This window comes from Crinia signifera, chromosome 6, assembly GCF_055691185.1.
Source record: "Crinia signifera chromosome 6, ASM5569118v1, whole genome shotgun sequence".
Lineage (NCBI taxonomy): Eukaryota > Metazoa > Chordata > Amphibia > Anura > Myobatrachidae > Crinia > Crinia signifera.
In genome coordinates, this window is record NC_139222.1 from 37,548,610 (window position 1) to 37,572,282 (window position 23,673).

At 48.3% G+C, this 23,673-nt stretch overlaps 1 protein-coding gene across 1 annotated transcript; it reads left to right on the top strand.

Moving 5' to 3' along the window:
- The first annotated feature begins 1,703 nt into the window (after nucleotides 1-1,703).
- Nucleotides 1,704-23,371, top strand: LOC146009586 (membrane-spanning 4-domains subfamily A member 8-like). Its single transcript, XM_083150033.1, has 7 exons — nucleotides 1,704-1,838; nucleotides 1,930-2,049; nucleotides 10,100-10,219; nucleotides 14,558-14,614; nucleotides 15,916-16,026; nucleotides 21,107-21,229; nucleotides 23,121-23,371. The coding sequence occupies exons 1-7, from the start codon at nucleotides 1,704-1,706 to the stop codon at nucleotides 23,244-23,246; spliced, it is 792 nt and encodes a 263-aa protein (XP_083006159.1). The 3' UTR covers nucleotides 23,247-23,371.
- Nucleotides 23,372-23,673: the final 302 nt, after the last annotated feature.

The following is a 23,673-nucleotide window of genomic DNA, read 5'->3' on the forward strand; positions in this document are numbered from 1 at the left end:
CGTCACACTGGACACTGGATATATGTCACACTGGACACTATATATATGTTGTCACACTGGACACTGGATATATGCCGTCACACTGGACATTGGATATATGCCGTCACACTGGACACAGGATATATGCCGTCACACTGGACACTGGATATATTCCGTCACACTGGACATTGGATATATGCCGTCACACTGGGCAATGTATGTATGTCACACTGGACAATGGATGTATGTCACACTGGACAATGGATGTATGTCACACTGGACACTGGATATATGTAGTCACACTGGACAATGGATATATGTCACACTGGACACTAAATATATGTCATCACACTGGACAATGGATATATGTCATCACACTGGACAATGGATATATGTCACACTAGATATATGTAGTGACACTGGACAATGGATATATGTCACACTGGACACTGGATATATATGTCGTCACACTGGACAATGGATATATGTTGTCACACTGGACAATGGATATATGTCACACTGGACACTGGATATATGTCGTCACACTGGACAATGGATATATGTCGTCACACTGGACACTGGATATATGTCGTCACACTGGACACTGGATATATGTCGTCACACTGGACACTGGATATATGTCGTCACACTGTACACTAGAAATATGTCGTCACACTGGACACTAGAAATATGTCATCACACTGGACAATGGATATGTGCCGTCACACTGGACAATGGATATGTGCCGTCACACTGGACAATGGATATATGTCGTCACACTGGACAATGGATACATACCTCCCAACTTCTGTCCGGAGGAAATAGGGACACTCGCGCGGCGAAGCTGCGCGAGCGCCCGAAAAGGGGGCGGGGCGTATGCAAATGAGGGTGCGGCTTATGCTAATTAGCCGCAACCTCATTTTCATACGAGAATAGACGCTGTGCGCATGCGCACAGCGTCTATTCTACTAGATTGGGGGGTCTCCCAACTGCCACCCCCCGCAGCGGGACAATGCCTGCCGCGGGTGGGACAGCGGGACAGGACCCGAAAATCGGGACTGTCCCTCTAAAATCGTGACAGTTGGGAGGTATGTGGATATAGGCCGTCACATTGGACACAGCCCGTTACACTGGACACTGGATACAGCCCATCACCCTGGACACAGCCCCTCGACAATGGACACAGCCCCTGACACACTGGACACAGCCCCTTGTATTATGGACACTGCAGCCCCTGTACACAGTGTACACTCAGCAGCACTGTAGCCCCTGCGTGTGAGCACTGCAGCACCTAGTTAGTTAAATCACACAACACAGGGCTCAGGGCTAAATAAATCACAACACAGGGCACAGGGCACGGGCCACAGGGCACAGGACAGCCCCTGGACAGTGGACACAGCCCCTGACACACTGGACACAGCCCCTTGTATTATGGACACTGCAGCCCCTGTACACAGTGTACACTCAGCAGCACTGCAGCCCCTGCGTGTGAGCACTGCAGCACCTAGTTAGTTAAATCACACAACACAGGGCTCAGGCCTACATAAATCACTATAACACAGGGCACAGGGCACAGGGCACGGAGCACAGGGCACAGGGCATGGAGCACAGGGCACAGGGCACGGAGCACGGAGCACAGGGCACGGGGCATGGAGCACAGGCCACGGAGCACGGAGCATGGATTTTCCCACCCACCCTCTTCCCTCTTCTAGATTGGAGTGAAGATGGCGGGGCACGCGAGTGTCTTTTATAATATCCCAGTCCCCCGAGAATCCGATGATGACGTTTTGCCTCGTTTTCGGTCCGGAATTCAGGCGGAACCTCCCGAAACAGACTTGGATCCTGACTCGGATCACGATGTTCGGATCTGTCGGATCCCGGAGATCCGGACCCGCTCATCTCTACATAACACAATGTGGACTTAAAAGTTATTCTATGCTTTTAATCCAGAAACAATGTTCAAAATCATGTAACCTGAATAAGGTCCTTTCTCTAGCGTTTCGATCCCAGTACAGGATCTTTGTCAAGGAGTTCACCAACAGGAATCAAACAGCAGCAGAGTTAAATGATGTAACCGAAGAAAACAGGATAATTCTCCCAAGGGACTGGAGTCACAACCACAGACTCCCAGTCCCGGCTTAAATGCCCCTGCAACTAGTTAGAAATTTGGCGCCAATGCGCATCACGTTCCGGGTCGTGGAACGCATATATACATAAACAAGCAATTACAAGGACACAGGTACTGTAGATAATGATTGCTGAGTCATTATCTAACTAAAGTCATTGGGGTTATAAAGATACAAAAGGAAAATTGCACATTTGCATAGAAGGTTATGAAATATCAGCTACTTCCTGGTAGCTAAATATAATGATACACAAGTGCAGACAGTGGCATCACTATGGGGTGCGGAGGTGCGGGCAACACTTGTGTGTCATTCACCGATGGATGACAACAAAATGCCAGCTCCTCCTCAGTGAAAGCAGCCAGTTGCTGCACTGTAACATAACATGCAGCTCTTGGCTCCCGTCATAGTGTAGGAGCCACAACTGCAGCCAACACAGTCACCCGGGGGGGCAGACAGCAGACAGGACCCCTGGAGTGATGAAAACAGGTTCAGGAGATGCATAGCCACACTACGGCCCTCCTGTGATGCCATTTTCACACGGCATCCTGCATGTATTCTATAAGCTTGTACAATCGCTGGCCGTACGCAAGTTGATTGACAGAATGCTGGCATTTGGGGGTGGTAACCAGCCGTTTTCTGGGAGTGTCAGGGAAAATGCAGGCGTGTCCAGGTGTTGGATGGAAGGGTGTGTGGTGTCCGCCTGCTGCCGAATAAGCCCTAGGCTATGCAGAGACTGCCCAAACTGGAAAAAATGATCAGATGGTGAGTGGATGGCAAACAACATAGTTTTCGCCAGCCATTTTGCAACCTTGCACAGATTTCACTGTGGCTGGGAGGCGTACACCTGAACACAGAACTTTGCAATTTAGCAAAGCAGCGATTAGGTCTGAATCAGGCCCAACGTGACTTATAAGAACACTGTGTATACACATACTTCACACCTGTACTGAACAAACAGAAACGTCATCATGTATAGAAAGTGTCTCAAATATCCAGTTGTAAAATGTACCATTGGTGGAATATTACAGTTGTTTACACTATTGTTGTCCTTTTCAGCTTAGTTCTTATGGGAGAGGCTAAATATCTTATTATGTGACTGATATGTTTTCCCCACATACTATAAAATCTGTGACTGTTTAACCTTTAATAGGCAGTTTATTACAGGAATGTGTAATATAACAGCTTGTGCTTGTCAGGTAATGGGAAAGAAATAGGCATATTTATCATCAACCTGTAAATACTAGCCGGGGTGGATTGGAAATGTGAAGTTGATCTGGAAAGAAGTGGCATAGCAATAGTCCCACAGACCCCGGTGGCAGGGAGGTGCTGTGTAAGTGTGGGTGTCGGGGGTCTGCGGGGCTATTGTTACGCTGCTGCCACCTGCCGGCACCTGCAGCGGCTGTGGCCGGGACCTTCAGATTTACTTGTCTGCGGTCCTGGCTCCCCTCCTGGGTCCTGCTGCTAAGACCATCACAAAATGTCCGTCCCCATTCAGCCTCCTCTAGCATCCTCAAAAACGGTCTGCTATTAGGGGCAGCCATTTTGTGAGGGTCCATTTTCATTAGCAGCAGGAGCCAGGAGGGGAACCGGGACCGCAGACAAGATTTGCGGGTCCCTGCCACAGAAGCGGCATGCGGAGGGGTAAAGCAGGGTTGGGGGAATTTTCCGCAGGGTGGGGGTGCAAATATAGTAGTTACGCCACTGCTGGAAAGTACAAGGGGCGATGTCTCAAAGCTTCCTGAGAGAAAAGAGAGATAAAGTGGCAACCAATCAGCTCCTGGCATTTTTTTTAAAACATGGCCTGATAGGATCTGATTGGTTGGTACTTCATATATCCCAAATTTATCTACTTAATCTCCAACCCTTGATGCGCTTTCCCTTTGACCTCATGTTTGGGGTAAACAGGATGCATCAAAATAGACAGAGGGTACTGCACTTTTAGAACTCTAATTCTCATCCTCATAATGGGAAATGCAATCTGGCCAAATTAACTAATGAAATAAAATAAAAAAAACCTGCAGTGAGCCCTGTGATAATAATGCCAGCTTCAGATGGCGAATCATAGGGCTCACCTGAGAATCCCATACCCCTGCACAGCATTGTTTGCTCATAGAAGGGTTACCACCACCCGTCTGGGATTACTACGTATAGTCTGATCATTTAAACAGGAGTCTGGAGAGGCATGGCCGCCGACGGGGGTGCTGTGGGTACAGCTTTCCTAGGCCCCAGCCTCTTGAAGGGCCCCAGCAGCTAATTTTGCCCACAGCAACCCTCCACTGTGTGTTGCCTGCACTGCGCTCCATCCTCAGCAGGTCCCGAAGCAAAGCCTGGCTTTTTCAATGCAGGAAGCTAGCGGCCAATTAAAATGCTGCCCTGAGCCAATCAGAGCTCGTTTACCGTTAGCCAATCAGAGCGGCTGCCGGTACACGAGCTCTGATTGGCTCACCCGCCTGTGCTGCATTTTAATTGGCCGCCGGCGTCCTGCATTGAAGAAGTCAGGCTGTGCTTCGAGACATGCTGAGTCGGGCGGCAAGTGAAGGGAGGGGGATGGGGGTCCGCACACTGACAGCTCTTCCACAGTGCCGGGGGGGGTCCAGAATGCCCGGACTGGAAATCAGTCCCGGGCCCCAAATTTCTTGGTGGCAGCCCTGAGGAGGGGCGGCGTTCCCAGAATATCCAATTTCCAGGAATAGCGATAAGGACACAACCACGTTTCCTGAACTCCACCCACAAAATGTCCGCATCCCCCCCCCCCTACCCCAACCTCCCGCTGTCACCCAGGCTGTGGTCACTTTTTGTGCCCTTGCACACGCACTCTGCTACTTTTGTACAACTACGGGGAATACTGAATCCGCCCTCCTGTTTGGTAAAGTTAATTAATCTTAGGTGTGAACCTATTAAGTGTTGTCTTTGGTTTTAAAATGGTTTTCTAACAGTTTTGAATACACTGATTTACTAAGAGTACTTTCAAAGAAAACCATCCGTACACATGTACACGTTCATATCATCTGTACACTTGTACACAATCATATCTTACTAGCTGTAGACAAAATAGAGAGTAAAAAATAAAATGTAAAAAGATATTGTTTTTAAAAGAACAATTGTTGCTATACATAAAGAACAAGAACATGGATCATTGATCCAATTTTACCTTCCTATCGGCTTTTGGCTGATATATACATTTTACATTGATATATACGGTATCTCACCTGCCCTTTGGACAGTTTACAGCTCCCCGTTCCATCAGGTACTTCCATACATGACAACCATAACTGTACAAAAACAAGACTAGCTACTGCCTTGACCCTGCGGTGAACAGGATCATAACAGACCACAAGGACGACCTTGAATCCAAATAAGAACCGAATATCAAGATTCCATCACTCAAGAAAAGGTTGTCACTTGAAAAGGTTGACATGAGTTTTTCACATTTTTAATGTCAGTGTTGACACCTGTTGACACGCCCCCGTTAGTGTAACATGTACCCTCGCATGGCTTGCTTTGTTCACTGATCCCAATTATGGTCTACGTAGATGTTTAAGTATGAAAAAGTCCCCCGAAATATTTAAATATTGCAAAAAAAACCCCTCATGTTGATCTTTTTATGTCGACCATTGCCGTGCCAACATTTTACTTGAGTTTTGGGTTATATACTTTATAATTTGGTGGCGATAGTTTGTGGAAAAGCCATTTCCTGTTTTTTCTAATGTCATTTTCGGCCATCACTGCATGTCGGCAATGCAGCCACAATGCCGTTCCCTAGAGTGTATATCTATACATCCAAATCTACAAAAAACGAAATGCCCACTAGTCCTCTGACGTGCAGGGTTCTAGAATGAACATTAGAGAAATGGACCTGCCATAGGGGTGCATCAGTCACACAGTCAAAACTTGCACCAGCCCCTGACTAATGTTCTTTCTAGAACCCTACACCTGTCAGGGTTAGGCTGCAAAAAGAGAGGGTTAAGGTTGGTTAGAATACTTACCACTGGAGTGTCAGGATTCTGCACATCCCCTCCACCAAGGTTTAACATGTGTGTGTAGGGGAGGGGACTAGTTGGAACTGAGTTTCACCACCTGGAATGGAGAGGTGGAACTAGTTGGCACTGCATGGTAATTGTAACAGAAAAGCATTCCAGTTTGCGGGGGAGGGGGGCAAAAACCCTACGACCAGTCACTGCCTAATGGGGTAGGGGGGGGGTTAGGTGGTAGAGGAATATTAGTTCTCAAGGAAGCCCTACTTCAACCCCTAGAACCACTTTGGAAAGAATTGGAACCCAAATTGTGATCCAGGCCATATCATATGACAGTGTTTACCCTTACTAATGAATTTTGAGATAAACGGATGCGAATCCCTGAAGAAATGTACCATGTATACTTCAAGACATACATGCCTACTCACCAGGAATGACCAGAAGGCTCCCAGATTCCAAGGAGGAAGTCCAACATTAGAAGAGGAGCGATGAAGAGCTCCTGAAGATACAAGACACCATGGCAGACTCTAGTTCTTCTTTGCGTTACGTCTTTTAGAAACCATGGTTCTGAATTCTTGTATTATTATGGTGCTTTGGCAGAAGATCTTAAAAGTAAAATACCTCAGCTTGTTACTATATCATACAAAGCATTACATAGACAAATTAGATTCAATGTGATGATATTTTTGCTTCTTTTTGTTCTTCCACAGTCCTTTTTCGGAACTGACCTCAACAATGAATGAAATCAGCTCCACCGGCTACGAGTCCAGTCAATATGACAGCGCACCTCCGATGTATTCTGCCGACACTTCTATACCAATGAGTAATGTGCCTTCTGTATCTCCCTCTGATCAACCATGGGATGAATTTTCCCTTCCTCCAGCATACGAAACCCTTCCTGATTTGCCAATATGGAGTATCTCTCTGACGGCTCCACCGCCACACACATCGTCCGGTCTTCAGCAATGGAATGTTCAACCACAGATTCCGGCATACAACGCAACCTTTAGTGTTCTACACCGAAGCTCAACTGATAGGTTTTCTGAAGCAATGTATACTCTCTGCAAACGCAAATTTCAGAGATGGAGACAAGCGTTTGTGGCAGTGAGTATTATATGTTATATAACTTTAAAACTGATCAGGCATTGGTCGCAAGTTGCATTGAGTGTTGATTGTATTTTCTAGAAGCAGTAGGCAGCTACCTAGGGGCTCCAGGATCTGAAATGAGCTTTGTGAGTCTATCACAAAGTTAAGGTTGACCATCAGCGAGGCATCCTTGTTGACCTTAATACAAACAGCAGGTGTTGAACCTCAAGACACACTTTCATCTCCACGCTTTGACCAGAGATTCTGGAAAGTCGGTATTGGTGTGTGGATGGTCAGCGTATTAAGCTGAAGTTGTGCCTAGGGTGCCCAGACCTTGCCACAGCCCTAAATATCATAGAGTGCCTGCATATAAAGTAGTGATCATATTTAATATTTAAATGTCAAACAAACATACAGGCCGATGTAAACCAATTAGCTAGATATGTTGGCTGTGTACTACTAGACAGGGTGTAATAAGTCATATACTCTAAAAATTACACCAGAATGGGCATTATATTTGGTTAGAAAATTCACTGACATTCATAACTAGATCTAGTATGGTAGCAAGGAGAAAAGCGAGTAGATTAGACTAATCCTATGAGGGCATGCAATCCAGTAAGGACCTCCTATAGTCCAAACAGTTGCTACAATGGTTGACACCTGCTCCCTCTTAACATTATCCTACCTAGTTGATGTACCGCCAGCACCAGTGGTGTTGCTGATCTCATCTTTGTGCTAGGTCAGTCAATGTTTCCCTGAGGAGAGTGTTACATTCTGAGTCATGACTCATTTCTGATCTGTCCTTCACTCCTGCAACCCCATAATAAGAAAACAAAAACATGAGTGAGGGTGGGAATGTTTTGAAGAAGATACCTCAGTCAGGGCTAGTAAGGTCACCAAACCTCACATCCCACTGACCCTTATTGGCCAACATACTAAAGCAACACCCCACTGTCTGACTCATACAATGACTAGCGCAACGCCCCATCAGGTCTAATGTCTTTCTGTCAGCCGGAGAGAAAAAAGAAAACAAATTCAAAAAGGAGAGATCCAAATTTCATAGTATAGGATGCTTCAATTTAAAGTTAGGTGAGATTTTACCAGCATTATCCCAACAATAAAACGATGCCTCCATTGGGATGGTGTAATGTTCAGTGCTGGGCCAGTGCCAGACACTGGAGTGCCCCAGGGGGGTGGGGGGTGATTGCACTCTGGCACTCACCTGCTCCCCTGCTCCCTGGGGGGGGGGGGGGTGTGTGCCTGGTATTCGGCCGCTCCACACAGGGGGGGTGGAGGTATTGTGGCGGCAGGCCGGCCGCTCCACACAGTGTTGTTCCACGGGGTGGGGGTGGGGGGTTTCCAGGGGTGGGGGGTGACAGGGGATGAGGCCAGTGCCACTAAGTAACTCCAGGGGTGGGGAAGGGAACGGGTGATGTGACGTCGGCTGCCTAGTTGCTCCGGAGGGGGGGGGGGGGGGAGTTGTGGACGCTGCCACCACTCACCTCCATCTAGGGGGGGGGGACCTGCTCCAAATTGCCGCCTCTTCAGTGGCCGACGCCCTAGGCAAATGCCTAGAGCTGCCTAGTGGTGGTATGTGCCACTAAGGGATAGGCTGCAGTGCTTCCAGTAAGTAGCTCAGTGGGATGAGAATCAGTTTTACCATTTGCATAAAGAGTGCACCTCAGAATCAGGTCCATTCGGTATTGTGTTTGATGGGCTAAATAAACAAGTCTCTTATGGTGATAGGGCTTTAACTTACCAAAGTAAAACTTGGAATAAAGTACAAAAATACAGCTAATAAAGTTAATGAAGTTGAGCACACCAGGCCAGATGCACTAAGCTTCAAAAGTGATAAAATGGAGAGTGATAAACAACCAGCCAATCAGCTCCTACCTGCCATGTCACAGACTGTGTTTGAAAAATGTCAAGCAGGAGCTGATTGGTTGGTTGTTTATCACTTTCCATTTCATCATGACCACTTGTCCCACTTCCATTTACATGTCTCTCTGGGGGAAAGCCCTGGTCTCTGGCAACTTGCAGACTGCCCCAAGTCTCCTCTGTGAATTGAATAGATACCACACTCATTAATGTACAGACCAGGAAATGGGGAGTTCCTTTTTTTTTATTAGGTTGTTACCAGGGCTTAAAATGGTCCTGGAGATAAACAACCAGCCAATCAGCTACTAGCTGTCATTTTCTTAACCCAGCCGGTAACATGGCAGGTAGGAGCTGATTGGCTGGTTGGTTATCACTCTCCTTTTTATCACTTTTTGAAACTTAATACATCAGGCCCTCAGAGATGAACACTATTTTTTATTTTGTTCGCAGTGGAGAGTAGTATTTGACCCTGTGCATGGGCCTAAGTTGCCCTGCAATGTGCCACAAAAGTGATTGACAGTGTTTGTGGGAGCTAACATGGGTATCCACCCAATTGGAGGAGTATTGAGTTATTAGAGTTATTTATCACTCTCCATTTTGTAAATTGTTGTCAATTTTTGAATCTTGATACTGTACATCTGGCCCATGTATGAGGTAAAAAATTGGATGCCATATCACATTTGCTCATTTACAAGGCTGGACAAATAAATGGTGTTCTGAATTTGTATTAATATATCACAGGGTTGCCTACCTTCCCGGAATTCGGGTCCCCCTCCCGTCCCCCCGGAAAGAAGTGCAACCCTCCCGGAAAGCCGCCCGACTCCCGCGACCCCCCCCCCGGCATTGCACGACGGTGGGCGTGGCTAAAACGACACAAACGCTCTGGCCACGCCCACAAACAAGTAGCAACACATGGGGTTCCGCCCCGCCCCACCCCTTTTCACTCCCCACAGCCGGAAAGGGCAGACAGAACGTACTGTAGGTAAGTATGATATATCAATGTGATGAACAACAAGCTAGTGTAAGTAACATGCTCTTTTCTCCTCATCTCCCCAGGTGTTGCTATTTGTAGGTGCATTTTCACAAGTGGGAGCAGGCACTGTGTTAGCATCTAATGAATGCAGCAATTTGTCTCGCACATTGTTATATGGGATTCCATTCTGGGCACCGGTGTGTGTAAGTATGAGATGTCAGTAACCATTTCATTAGTTCTCTTCTGCTATAACTGAACCTAAATGAAATCTCCTACAGTAAGTCTATGCCGCTTGAGTACTGTATACAGAATATACTGTATATATATATAAAATTTTTAATCATGATTTATTTTTCCTATTAACTGTGATTAATCACATTGTTAGGCACATAAGTGCCACATACCTACAATCTTGTTGCCAGGGGTTCCATGCACATTGCCAGGGGGATTATATACTGTAATTCTTGCCAAGGGAGAATTGCATGCTTTTTGCCATAGGGGGTTCCATGCTTGTTGCCAAGGGGGATTGCATGCTGGTCATTGCCATAGGGGGTTCCATGGACGTTGCCAAGGGGGAAAATACATGCTTGCTGCCATAGGGGTTAAATGCCCATTGCCAGGGGGGACTACATGCTTGTTGCCAAGGGGGATTGCATGCTCCTTGCCATAGGGGCTTTGCCAGGGATCGAAATACAGTACATGATTGCTGCCATTGGGGAAGGGGGGGGGGTGGGTTGGAGGAATCCCCTCATGGATGTGCAAAGTCTCTGACAGAATTAGAGACCCAGCGCCCCTCCAAAGATGGCTGCCGCATTAAAGGAGACAGCCACTAGAGGTGCGGGAGTGCTTCTAGCGTGTCTTCACAATGGCAGAGGCCATATTTGGAGGGGCGTAGAGTCTCTGTAATGCTGTCATAGACTCTGCACCTCCACAACACCACTCCACCCCACCCCCACCCCCCCCCCCGCAACTGCACCCTCCTCCCCCTGCGTTAACGGCGATAAATATTTTAATCGCCATTAAAGTGCTGGCATGTTACCAGGCTATTAACCTGATATTACTTAGCAATAAATAATATATTCATAATTATCACTGGCTGGTGTACATAGAAAATACACGTATAAAATATATATATACAGTATAAAAAGCTATAGCATAAATATGACCATAATTTTTCTGATAATTGTCAACCGGTAATTTGTAATGTCAGTGTTTTGTTTAGTTAGTATTGCACAGTTGTTAATAAGGCAAACAAGAATGCTTGGATAGTAATGGATTAATTTTTCTTGCAGTAATTACTAATAGTCCAATTAACACTATGTTATACGTAGGTAGTATCGTAAACAAATGGAATACTTGAAGCAGCGAAATGGAAACCCAGCTCTCTCGCAGCTGTATTGTAGTTAGTATAACAAACAGATGAAATGGTATTAGTAATAGTAACAAAGTTGTGATGCACAGTTATCCAGCTCTCTCACAGCTGTATTATAGTTAGGGAACTTGTTTCCTAACAGGGTGCCCACTAAGCAAATTGCTTAGTGGGCGATTCTGCGTAGGGAAATCTCATTGCATCGCATGGGCCATTTTACTGCCGTGCAATGTGATGCGATTTTTTAATGTGATTTATTCACTGCTGTGTTAGCCCCTGGGGATTGCATCGCACCCCGGGGTGCGATACCATGCCATTAGCTATACACTTGAATGAGATACAATGAAATTTTTTTGGGAACCCCCTCACTATCCAAACTACCCCGAAGCGTGGCGAGTGGCGGCGGAATGTGTCCTCCCGACCTTTTCATACCCCCACTATCCACGTAGGCGTGGAGTTGACTTTATATAGTGTGGCGAGCGCAGCGAGCCACCGAGCCCGAAGCGTGGCGAGCGCAGCGAGCCCCACGAGTTGACGCGGATTACTTGACATGTATTCCGCATCCGCTCGCCACACTTTGGGCTCAGTGGCTCGCTGCACTCGCCACACTATATAAAGTTAACTTCATGCCAACGTTGATAGTGGGGGTATGAAAAGGTCAGGAGGACACGTTCCGCCGCCCCTAGCAGGGCTCGATGCGCTCGCCACGGTGCTGTGTGGCATGGGTAGTGGGGGGGTCAGTTAAACCTCATTGTATGTCATACAACTTTATAGATAATGGCATGGCATCGCACCCTATGAAATCGCATGCGATCGCATTTTGCGGGAGGTGCAATGCGATGCGATCCCCCGGGGCCAACAAAGCAGAGAATAAATGACATTAAAAAATCGCATCACATGGCACTAAAAGGCCCATGCGATGCGATTTCACAAGGCTAGCGTACGTAGGAAATCTGGGCGCCCTGCTACGAAACAAGTACCGTATCAAAAACAGATGAAATGGTATTTGTAATAGTAACAAAGTAGTGATCACAGTTATCCAGCTCTCTCACAGCTGTATTGTAGTTAGTATCACATACAGATGAAATGGTATTAGTAATAGTAACAAAGTAGTGATGCACAGTTATCCAGCTCTCTCACAGCTGCATTGTAGTTAGTATCACAAACAGATGAAATGAAATTAGTAATAGTAACAAAGTAGTTAAGCACAGATATTGCTGCACAGCTCACAGCTATAACAATCAAATAATGGATGATTGGAAAGATGATACTCATGCTGCAAATTGATTGCCTTCATGGGTTTCAGACATGAACCTCCCAGTTTATCAGGGTCATCAGCTGTCTCTCCGTGCTGACTCGGCTGCTGGTGCTTATCCAGAAATGCAGCCCTTCAGGGTTCCTTAATGGGACACTGAAGAGGGGGCTGTTTGACAAGCAGGTGTAGTAACATAAGGGTCCTCTTACTGCATTCCTGCCGCCCCATATGTTCACTCAGCGGCAGGAGTGGCAGACTTTTGGTCGCCTAGCGGGCAGCCACTAATGGCTCGTTAAGCAGCGTACATTTGCTGCTTACCAAGCTAACCTGAATCAGGGCCTTATTCTGGTCCCTAAGGAGTCATTGATGCAGTAATGGAGATCTGCTTCTACTGTTTCCCATTGTGATTTAAACTTTCCTCTATTGATAATTCACCAACTCTTGAGTTTACACTCCCCCCAACACAATTTAGAGCATTACCACCTTCTCCCTCACCAGTCACAAAATAAAAAAGTTTTAATAACAAAAATAAACACAGCAAGCAATTCGCCTTTCCTCATGATGCCATTGGTGTTGCAGAGCTCTCATGCTAGTTAGTATGCCGTGCTGCCGACACCCCCACCCCCCCCCCCCCCCCCCCCCCGCTACCACCACCAGGAAAAGTGCCACTAGTAGACATAAGCTAATGTGGCTAGGGTTACCACCACTCCGAGATTACTCCAGACAGTCCGGTAATTAGGGCCGGAGTCATCACGTGGGCATCACACAATCGTAAAGGGGGCGTGGCCGCTGGGAAATGGGGCGTGGCCAAGCCCCCTTTCCTATACATTCAATGGTACAGTCAGTTGGAGGGTATGTAATGGTCGATCCTGCACATTGCTCCCAGCACCGTCTTGGGGGGACCGCATTGCTCCTGTTGATAAGTGCCCAGTGTGCCCCCCTCCTTACACCTTCCCTGCCCTGCCCCACGTCCCCCGCCCAGCGCCGTTCCTCTTCTGCTGCATGCCGTGCGCTGTGAATCATTGTCCCTGCGCACTCCCCACAGGCTGACATTCATCCCACCACAGTCTGTCCCTGAGCACCCTGAGCAGGGGGAGGTGGGCCCGCCGTGTTCCCCCATGGGGCACCTCGGGATTTGCAGTCCTTTTGACGGCTCCACCTCAAGCTCCCGGCTGATCAGATGGTGGTGTCGGATACTACACCGCCCAGAGTCCCCACGGCCCCCTCGGCTGAGAGAGAGGTGAAGGTGGGAGGAGGTTCCTGTGTCAACGCTGCAGTGCATGGATCATTGGCTAGACAGTAGCTAGGTCGACATGCATGAATGTCGACCTGACTAGAGGTCGACATGGCTGAAGGTCGACATGGCTGAAGGTCGACGTGGGCTAGATCTACAGGGTCATTAGGTCGACACAAGCATTATGTCGACATGGGGAAGGTCGACAGCCAAAAGGTCGACATGGGGTTTTCACCTTTTTTTTTTGAACCGACATGTGCCAACAGTCAGTATTTCATGCCCTACCAGCCACTAGGGCGTGTGAGTATAAAAAAAATGGGTGCACCACTGCTCAGGTGGTGTATGAGCTACTCTATGGCATGGACTGTAACTTTATAAACTTTGCATTACTCCTAGATGGGTATGGACAAGTTTTAGGTCGGCAGTCATCATAAAAAAGGTCGACATGCATTAAGTTGACAGGGTCAAAAGGTCAACAGGGTCAAAAGGTCTATATTATTATCCTCCTCCACCTCCATTGAGATGGGAAAGCCCTTTAAAATTTTTTGAAAAACTCCTGTAGACCTTTTTCATGTCAACCTTTTTTTGGCCATCTCATCTTTTTGACCATGTCGACCTAAGGACATGTCAATACGATGGTTTGTGTGAACATGCTAATTGCTGTGTGTTTTCTTTGCCTACAGTACATCGTTACTGGATCCCTGTTACTCTCAGCCTATGTAGATCCTTCCCCCCGCAGGGTGAGTGCCTACTATAATTCATAAGGAAATAATACATTGTTATAATTATGTATACATTATCTGTAGTTAGAATCCAAGGGGTAAATTTACTAATATGGGCGTTCTATTGAAAATGGGATTTTGCCCGTAGCAACCAATCAGATTCTGGACCAGATGCACTAAGCCTCAAAAGTGATAAAATAGAGAGTGATAAACAACCAACCAATCAGCTCTTTCCTGACATTTTTCAAACACAGCCTGTGACATGGCAGGTAGGAGCTGATTGGCTGGCAGTTTATCACTCTCCATTTTATCACTTGTGAAGCTTAGTGCATCTGGCTCTCCTCCCACAGTGGCAGCAGATAGGGCTGTTTGCACTTTAATAAATAGACTTTTAACTCCAGTATCTGTATTTTTCCTCATAGAGGACAGCGTTGCACTTCTGCTTGGCCACATATGATATGACTGGCAGCCACCAGCACTGGATTGGGCCTAATTCAGGTGCCGTTGGAGAAGATTCCTTGGTAGCAGAGTAGTGATAGCGCCTTCTTTACTGGGGGCGGGGCATGTGGTCATTAAGCCCTGCCCCTATTCATATAAATGCCGTAATTTGCAGCTGTTTTGTGTAATTTAAGCCCCCCCCCCCCTTCCTCAAAGACCCGCAAATGCCAGTATTTGACCAGCAGAGGGAGGGGGTGTGGGGGCTGATGCCGGGGCTCCACTAAATGTGCATACCTCCCAACTTTTCAATATCGACAGTTTGGGCACTTGCGTGGCTAACCTGAGTGAGCACCTGAAAGGGGGTGTGGCTTATGCAAATTACACTGGGGAGGGACGCAGGAACGTCCCCAAAAACCGCGCCGTTCCAGCGTTTAGCGGAACAGTTGGGAGGTATGAATGTGGGAGGCTTGCCCATCCTTCCAGGAGGCCAGGAGGGGGACCTGATTTTTGGGATCCCCCCCCTCTGGCCTCTTCCCTCCCGCAGCAGCATCCAGAACTCCATTTTCAAAAATGGAGACTGTCACTGCCACCTACCCACCACCCAAAAGGTAGCAGTCTGCCAATCACTGACTGTCTGCTGCAGTCCTGCTACCTTCCTGAGTGGCCATCACCAACATTTCTCATACTGCCTGCACCTATGCGCATACTCTCTGTGTAACGCATGCCTCACAGGGTTGTTTTATGCTCCCGCATGCTTAGTTGCAATACAGTGTTCGCCATGTGACATCAGCGTTGCGTGCAGCACTGAATCAGGCCCGTCAGTGGATCAGTCCATCCAGAATTCTAACTCATCCTCTGATTATTGTTTTTCTACCACACAGGTCCGGCTATCCCTCTCCTTTGATATAATAACAATAGTGCTCAATATTGTTGGGTTGGTATTCAATATCAGAGATCTGGAAACACTTGACAAATGTGATGATGACTACCAGGTAGGAATTTTCAGTATTAGTTTAGTTAATTGAGTTGTCCTGGTATGGTAATTAGACACAGGGTTTACTTTTTTAAATTTGCCCAAACACAGAGAGTCCAACACAGACAGAACCATCAAACATATGAACCAATAATGATCCAGGAAAGACTGGTGGGACCGGGCACACTTAAATAGTGAGGTGTCACGTGCAAACCAGTACAATGATTAATACTAATTACCTGACTGACCCCTGTCCACAGAACAGTTTGGAAGGGCAGCACCTCTGGAACATCCCAAACTTCAGCTGACATAACCAGAGGCCTGGCGACCCCTGGTGGCAGGAAATCATACTACAGAAAGACAGAATTCTATCATCCACCACTATTATGTCTTATATATTTGCCCAGATCTGTCACTCTGTGGGCAGTATTAAATTAACTTAAACGCGGCGTGCAGCGAATCCTGTTTAGGATTCGCTGCACAGTCTCCTTGTTCCGGAGCCTCGCTGTCCCCCTGCTATCCCCGTATTCAACGTCGCAGGGGCTCGCTGCCCCTGACGGCGAATCTTAACCCCTGCGGCGTCCCACAGGGAGCCGGGGGATGGCGGCAGGCAGGGAGATGGAAGTCTCCCTGCCTGCCCCAGAATGTATGTGGAGGGGAGGAGGGCTCCCCAGGACCCAGGCAGCACAAGCTGCCCCCCAGGAGAGCCAGCAGGGGACCAGGTATTCACTGCTCCTGATCGTGCATATGTAATGATCGGGAGCAGTGAATATATGAATATCTAATGAGCGGCTCTGGGCTCCCGGCCCCCTGCTGGCTGTTATGTGTAAAAAATATATATATTTTTTAAATGAAATATATATTCATGTGCTGTATAAATTAAAAGAAATTTTTTTGCTGTATAAATAAAAATGAATAAAAATAGCATGCCCCTTCACAGAATAAAATTCCTGATTCTTTGACACCAAATGTATAAAAAACAAAAACTTAATTTCTGGTTGTATTTTTGCTTGACCAAATAAAATTATTGGACAAATAAAAAACAAAAACTTTATTTTAAAAGTTCACTTTCCACTTCACCATGAAAAGATGGCGATTTGCTACACGGTGATACACGGCAAAAATCACTTAGAAAGACGGCGAGAAGTGCACGTTGAATAGGGTGATTCGCTTTCTGACCCAAAAAAATCACCTTCCAACGCGAAAATAGCACAAATTTGCTGTGAAACAGGGCAAATTGGCCTCATTGAATACTGCCCTGTGATTGTTACCCCTTTTACACCAAAATCCCTGGTCGGACCCTGGTCTTTGAACACAAGAGTTTCCAGGGTTGGACCCAGCTTCATACCCCATTGACACAGCACTGTGAGCCAGGTCGGACCCAGGTCTGCGCCGTTTACACTGAACCTGGATCAGCGTTGCTTTTCCCTATGGATGACATTAAAAATGTCCATTTTAGGACTGATAAACTGTCAGCCAACCTTCCCTTAATGATTTAAAATAAAAATGAAAATACATGACAAGTTAGCATTGAAAAATGTTGGCCTGGCTGCTGTCTTTTGCCACTGCAGCGCAATGTGGAAAGGCGTCCAGCACTTCAGGTATCCTTTCAGCACTACCCGGATGTCCCAACCTGGGTTTGGACCATTTACAGCGCCCATGACCCAGGTCCAACCAGTGTTCAACCCTGGTCAGGACCTGGGTAGGAGACCAGTGTTACTGGACCTGGGTTGGCCCCTTTTACACCAATGCTGACCTGGGTCCGACCTGGGTCCAACCTGGGTTATTCCAGGGTTGCCGACTTTAAGATTCTCCTCTCCGGGAGAAGCCCACTCAGGGGGCGGGGCTTGCGAGTGACATCACTAAGCCCCGCCCCCATGCTGGTAAAGCAGCTAATTCACGGATCTCCGAGGAGGAGGCGGGGCTAAAATGACGTGATTGTGCCATTTTAGCTCCGCCCCCTCCTCTGAGACCCGAGGATTGCGGCATTTTAATGCCGCGATACGGGGGTCAGCGGGGGTCCCCCCTGAATCCGGGAGGGTTGCCCACCCTTCCGGGGGCCGGGAGGGGGACCCGAGTTTCGGGAGACTCCCGGAAATTGCAGGAGGGTCGGCAACCCTGGGTTATTCCTTGGTGTAAAAGGGGTATATGTGTCATGGGACGCTGAGTCATGGGCGGAGTTATAGAGTGACAGATCGAGTAGCCTATCAAATAGCAAGCCCATGTGATAATGACACGGAACATGCTGGAGGAGAGGAGCTGACACAGGTGAGGGACAGCCGGCTGCTGGGATATGTGTGTAGTTCTGTACTACAAATCATTCCATTCCCCACCACCATGCTGCTAGAGACTACAACTCCCAGCATGCTGTGCGGTAAAGGGCGGCCTCTAATTTGCCAGATGCAGCTTGCTTATAGCATACCTCCCAACAGTCCCGATTTTAGAGGGACAGTCCCGATTGTCAGGGCCTGTCCCGCTGTCCCACTCGCGGGCGGCAGTGTCTCGCGGTGTGGGGGGGCTGTTGGGAGTCCCCCCTGTCAGCTGCTAAGCAGCGGGGAATAAACGCTGTGCGCATGCGCGCACAGCGTCTATTCCCGCAGCCAGGGGGCTGGGGGCATGGCTAGAGGCTCACAGAGCCTCTGGGTCATGCCCCCATAGCGGCAAAATGGGGGCGCGGCCTCGTGGAAGAGCAGCGAGTATAGGCCATGCCCCCCAAATTAGGCCACGCCCCCCGAAAATTTCGGCGCGCCTCCGACGCGCGGCAGCAGCGTCCCGGCTGCTGAGCAGCAAATGTTGGGAGGTATGCTTATAGACTGTGCATGTGAGAGAGGAAGCTCAGCAGCAGCACTGTCTCCTGGTATGCAGCAGCAGCTATGAATTGGACTGAGCATTATCCCAAGTGATGCCCAATACTGAGCAGTGCAGCCTCCCCCTGCTCTGTGCCTCCTCTTCTGCTGCCTGTAATGTACCATAGCACTACTGATTTATATAAATATATATTCTAGCACTACTGAGTCAGAGTGACAGATTGGGTAGCCTATGAAATAGCTGTGATGAGTGAGAGAAGGTGTATCCCCAGCTCCCCCCTTGATCCCCCAGCTGTATCCCCACTTTCCACTCTCTCCCCCCAGCAGCATCCCCCGCCATCTCTCGGCTATCTAAAACTATCCGCCCATGAGAGGGCCTAGAGCTGGCACCTATGATGGGTGGCATGCTGCCTGTGACCATGTCTGAGTGGCCAGAAGCAAGTGACAGCCGACGCCGCTCCCCGCTCGGCCATAAGTGCATGGAGGGGAAGCAGAGCACAGTGGTGTACGATACATAATAGTGCTTCATACCCCACCTACACCACCCACAGTATCCCCGCACCCGCCACCTCACCCACACAAACCCCTAACCACCCTCCCCCACCCATAGTCCCTTGCACCCAACACTCACCCATGCAATAAATGCCTTCACAGGGGGCGCAGCCCCTCACGATGGTGTGAAGAGCGCCCGTAGGGTGCAATGAATCACCTAGTACAATATAATAAAAGGCTAACACTAATCTTCACCTCTATGGGTGGAATTCTAATGTTTTGCACACCAGTGTGTGACAGTGCCCCTGTACGGTGTGGTGCAAGATGGCGTACCTTAATCTGGAGCTGGTGACGGCAGCGGCTTCTGGATTCTTCGCGGCTTCTGCTGGAGAACCTGTGGCAGGGAACGGCACAACCCAAGGGACCCACAAAAGACAACGCTACTTCGGGAAACAGCGACAAATATTTATTGAAGAAAAACAACTGCACTAGTCGCTGTGATATACTCCTACACATATGCAAACATCAATAACCAAGACAAAGACATTTAAAGAAAATACTATTAAAGAGAGAAATATTAAAGACAATAATATGACACTAAAATGCTTAACTACACCTGTACTACTATAAATCAGATTGTCCACTGGGTGGCGCTGCACACCCTGTAACTGCAGTCTCAGACACCATACAGAGTTCCTGAGGGCAATAACGGTCCCACGACGCACAAATCCTCACTCTGAATTAGGCCCTAACAGTGTGCACACTACTATGAATAGTACAGAACAAATGAACAATCCCCTTCAAAGGGGTACAGGCGGGTTCCCGTTACCTAGGGCAACTCCCTGCGAGGTTGGTGAGGAACAACTGGAAGGGGTGAGGTTGGGTGCAACAACACCCTGGCGATGGGGTCACTGGCTCCGCCATTGGCTGATGGCAGCGGTGGCTAGTTCCCTTTGGCTGGGATAATGGGGCTGCAAAGTAGCCGGGCATATGCAGAGTTTTACACCTCACACCACTGTGAGGGTACTGTGTGGCAGTGTGGCCGACTGCTGGGCGGCATAGACTAGCCAGGTACAGGTCAGGCCAACAGTGTCCCAGGGGGACTGGGGTGTCAAGGGTGCAGACAGGAGGATTGAAATACCTGTTTCAGCTGCTGCTGCTGCCGCCAGCTCTTGCTGGTCTCGAATCAGGCCCCTTCTGTGATGGCTGCTGCTGCTTCTTCTCACACTGGGCTGACCTCTGCCCTCTCTGCAGGTCTTTAGGCTGCCAAGTGTCCTCTCTCTCTCTCTGTGTGCACAATCTCTGCCTTCTCTCCACTGCAGCAAGTTTTCTCTCTCCCGTTCTGCTGGCTGACCCCTGACCTCTCAGCTTCCTGTCTTCACACACTCCAGGGCAGCCAATCAGGGGAATGTCAGGTTCTCTGCACGTGGATGTGAGCTGGGTCTGTTAACCCCTCACATCCCTGCAGTGTCTATGAAGCTGCAGTCTTTCCTAATAGCAGCATTGGCTGCCATTAAGCCTTTTTGAGGGCACAGGGGCACTCAGAGTGGATTGCCACAAGTGGCCACTAGATGGCGCCTTGCAGAGCGCTACAAATGTTGCTTCATTCAGCCACACATATCCGGAGGCTCCGACTCTACTGTATGTTGTTTTGTCATTTTGATGGGCAGGTAAATTGTACCATAACAATATAATGTCACTAGTCAGATTTGTTGTTTATTCATTACACTTTAAATCAGATCGTCAAATGTATCCATTAATTACAAGTAAGGATAATTTACATTATTTGTGTGATTACAGGGAAGTGTATATAAAATCCATTATGTCCTTATCAGTACCAACGTGGCTCTTCTGTGTTTTGCCATTTTTGCTGCTACCTTTGGATTCTATATCCTGTGCTGCTTCACAAGAGAAGATTCCCAGGTAAGGGTCTTCACACAGAACAAGGGGATTATGGGCAAGGTCATATCTTCAGTCTCTTTGCATTAGGTGGACATGGTCGAATGGTCAACATTTGAAAGGTCGACATGGAAAAAGGTCAACATGACATCACATTTTCTGGTGTCTAGGTCAACACGGACACCGAATCAGTATAACGCGTCCCTTGCTGTACTCGGTACACTGTTATATTCTCCCTCAATACCCAATGGGATGGAAAAGTATGGATATGTTGATAATAAGAAAATCATGAAAAACATGTCATGATGTCATGATGACCTTTGTCTATGTCAAGCTTTTTATGTTATGTCGTACATTTGTCTGTCGACCTAGACACTCTCCACCTAATGACTGGATACCATTTAAAACTTTGTTGCAGCAGTGCTATTGGCTGTGTATAAATGGGCCGGTTTTCACCATGTGCGACCAATTACTGTACATGCAGTCAGGGCCGCCGACAGGGGGGTGCTGTGGGTACAGCTGTCCCGGGCCCCGGCCTCTGGAGGGGGCTGCCCACAGTGACACCCCCCCCCCGGCGGCCCCCCCAGCCAGGCATGCACGATACACAGTGCAGCCTGCAGAGCGCCGAGCCTAGGACACAGAGGGGCTCGGTGCTCTGCAGGCTGCACTGTGCCTGTGTTGTGTGTTCACCGAGAGGTCAGCTGAGGTGAGTCCTGGGGAAGGGGGGGGGGTACAGGTGCGGGGGGGTTTCGGGAGCGGAGCGGGGGGGGGGCACACGCATTGTAAGAGATTTGGGCATACACATAAAACAATTATGTAACCTAAGGCTCTTTAGCCACATATAGAGCCTAATTCAGACACAATCCCCGGACTGCAAATTCGCAGACAGCGATAATCGGTCCACTGCGCATGTGCATGGGTCTTAATGGGAATGCGTGAGTTCTCCCTGCTATAAAAGCCATCATCGGCTTTTCAATGCTGGCCGTATGCAGGGGGGTGACAGGCATCTGGGGGTGCCACCCTGCCATTTTAGGGAGTGACAGGGGAAAGCATAGACGGGATCACTCGTTTTCGGGGAGGTCCTCCGATGTAAGTGCTGGCACCCGATCACCAGTTCCATTCGCAGCCTTGCCCATGGGCGGGATTTCACTCTGGCTGGGCGGCAGCTAAAAGATTGCTGGTCTCCAAAGACTAGCAGCCCAGCAATCAGGCCTGATTTACTCTGATAGTCTACATATCCCCGCGGGCGGGCGAACAGAGGGTGGCAGCAGGGGAACACACAGTGTTTTTTGGGTATCTCCATAAAAACGCTGGGCGTTCCCCTATGAAAGTAGGCGTGGCGATGCCTGCTCTGGGCGGGCGGTCAATGTCACATGATGTCAGTGCCCTCCACAAATTCGGCAGAAAAGTCAGTCTATAGTGACTTTTATTCCCGGAGGGGAGAAAAATCATTCAATGGTGTGCAACCAGCTAATAGGTTCTCTTCCGTTCGCGCGCGCGGGGGTGCAGCATTCGGCCGGGCAGCGTATACCTGTGCGCCAGGCTGTGTATGATCTGAATCAGGCCCACTATCTATTATCTTCTAGAACATTGGTTCTCAAACTCGGTCCTCCGGACCCCACACAGTTCACGTTTTCCAGGTCACCCGACAGGTGCGCTCATTACTGACTGACACATTTTAAGAGATCCACAGGTGGAGCTATTTACATCACTTGTGATTCTGTGAGACCTGCAAAACATGCACTGTGTGGGGTCCTGAGGACCGACTTTGAGAACCTGTGTTCTAGCAACATCCCATGTGAAGTAGAACTCCCACCTTAGCACATTTCCCCTGTAGATCTATCACCCGGAACCTGTTTGTACATCACATGTTATATTTCTAATTTATTTTTGTGTTTATTTTATTTTTTTGCAGTCATCTGTCATTGAGAACACTTTCATCACTTCCATGCCTCCTCCAGATTTCTCAGAAATACCTCCCTTACCCCCACCCCCACCGTACACCCCCCATGGAGCATTTAAAGGCAGTACCCAAGCCTAATACTGTATCAACGCACAACAGTTTTCTTAATAACAAGCAAGTTGCAGGCTAACATTGTGAAGCATTTGTGTTCTAGAATTAAATTCAGTGTGTAACAGGGAAAGGCTGCTCGCCAGTCAAGTTCATAGGTGGTAGGGAAAGGCACCTGCAGGGCCGCTGAGAGAGGTGGTGCGGTGGGGGGAGGGGTACTAATTATCCAGGCCCGGGCTGGATAATCCAGGCTCGAATTTAGAGTGTTTTTTCACCCCCTCTAAACATTTTGGGGGCATGGCCTAATCGCGGGAGGTGGCCACGCCTCCTGTGATTATGCCACGCCCCCAACATTTTATCAGGGCCCGGCATACCTCTCAGCTGCCCTGACAATCTGTCCTGGATTACTCTGGACAGTCTGGAGTAATCCCAGAGGGGTGGTGGTAACCCTTATACT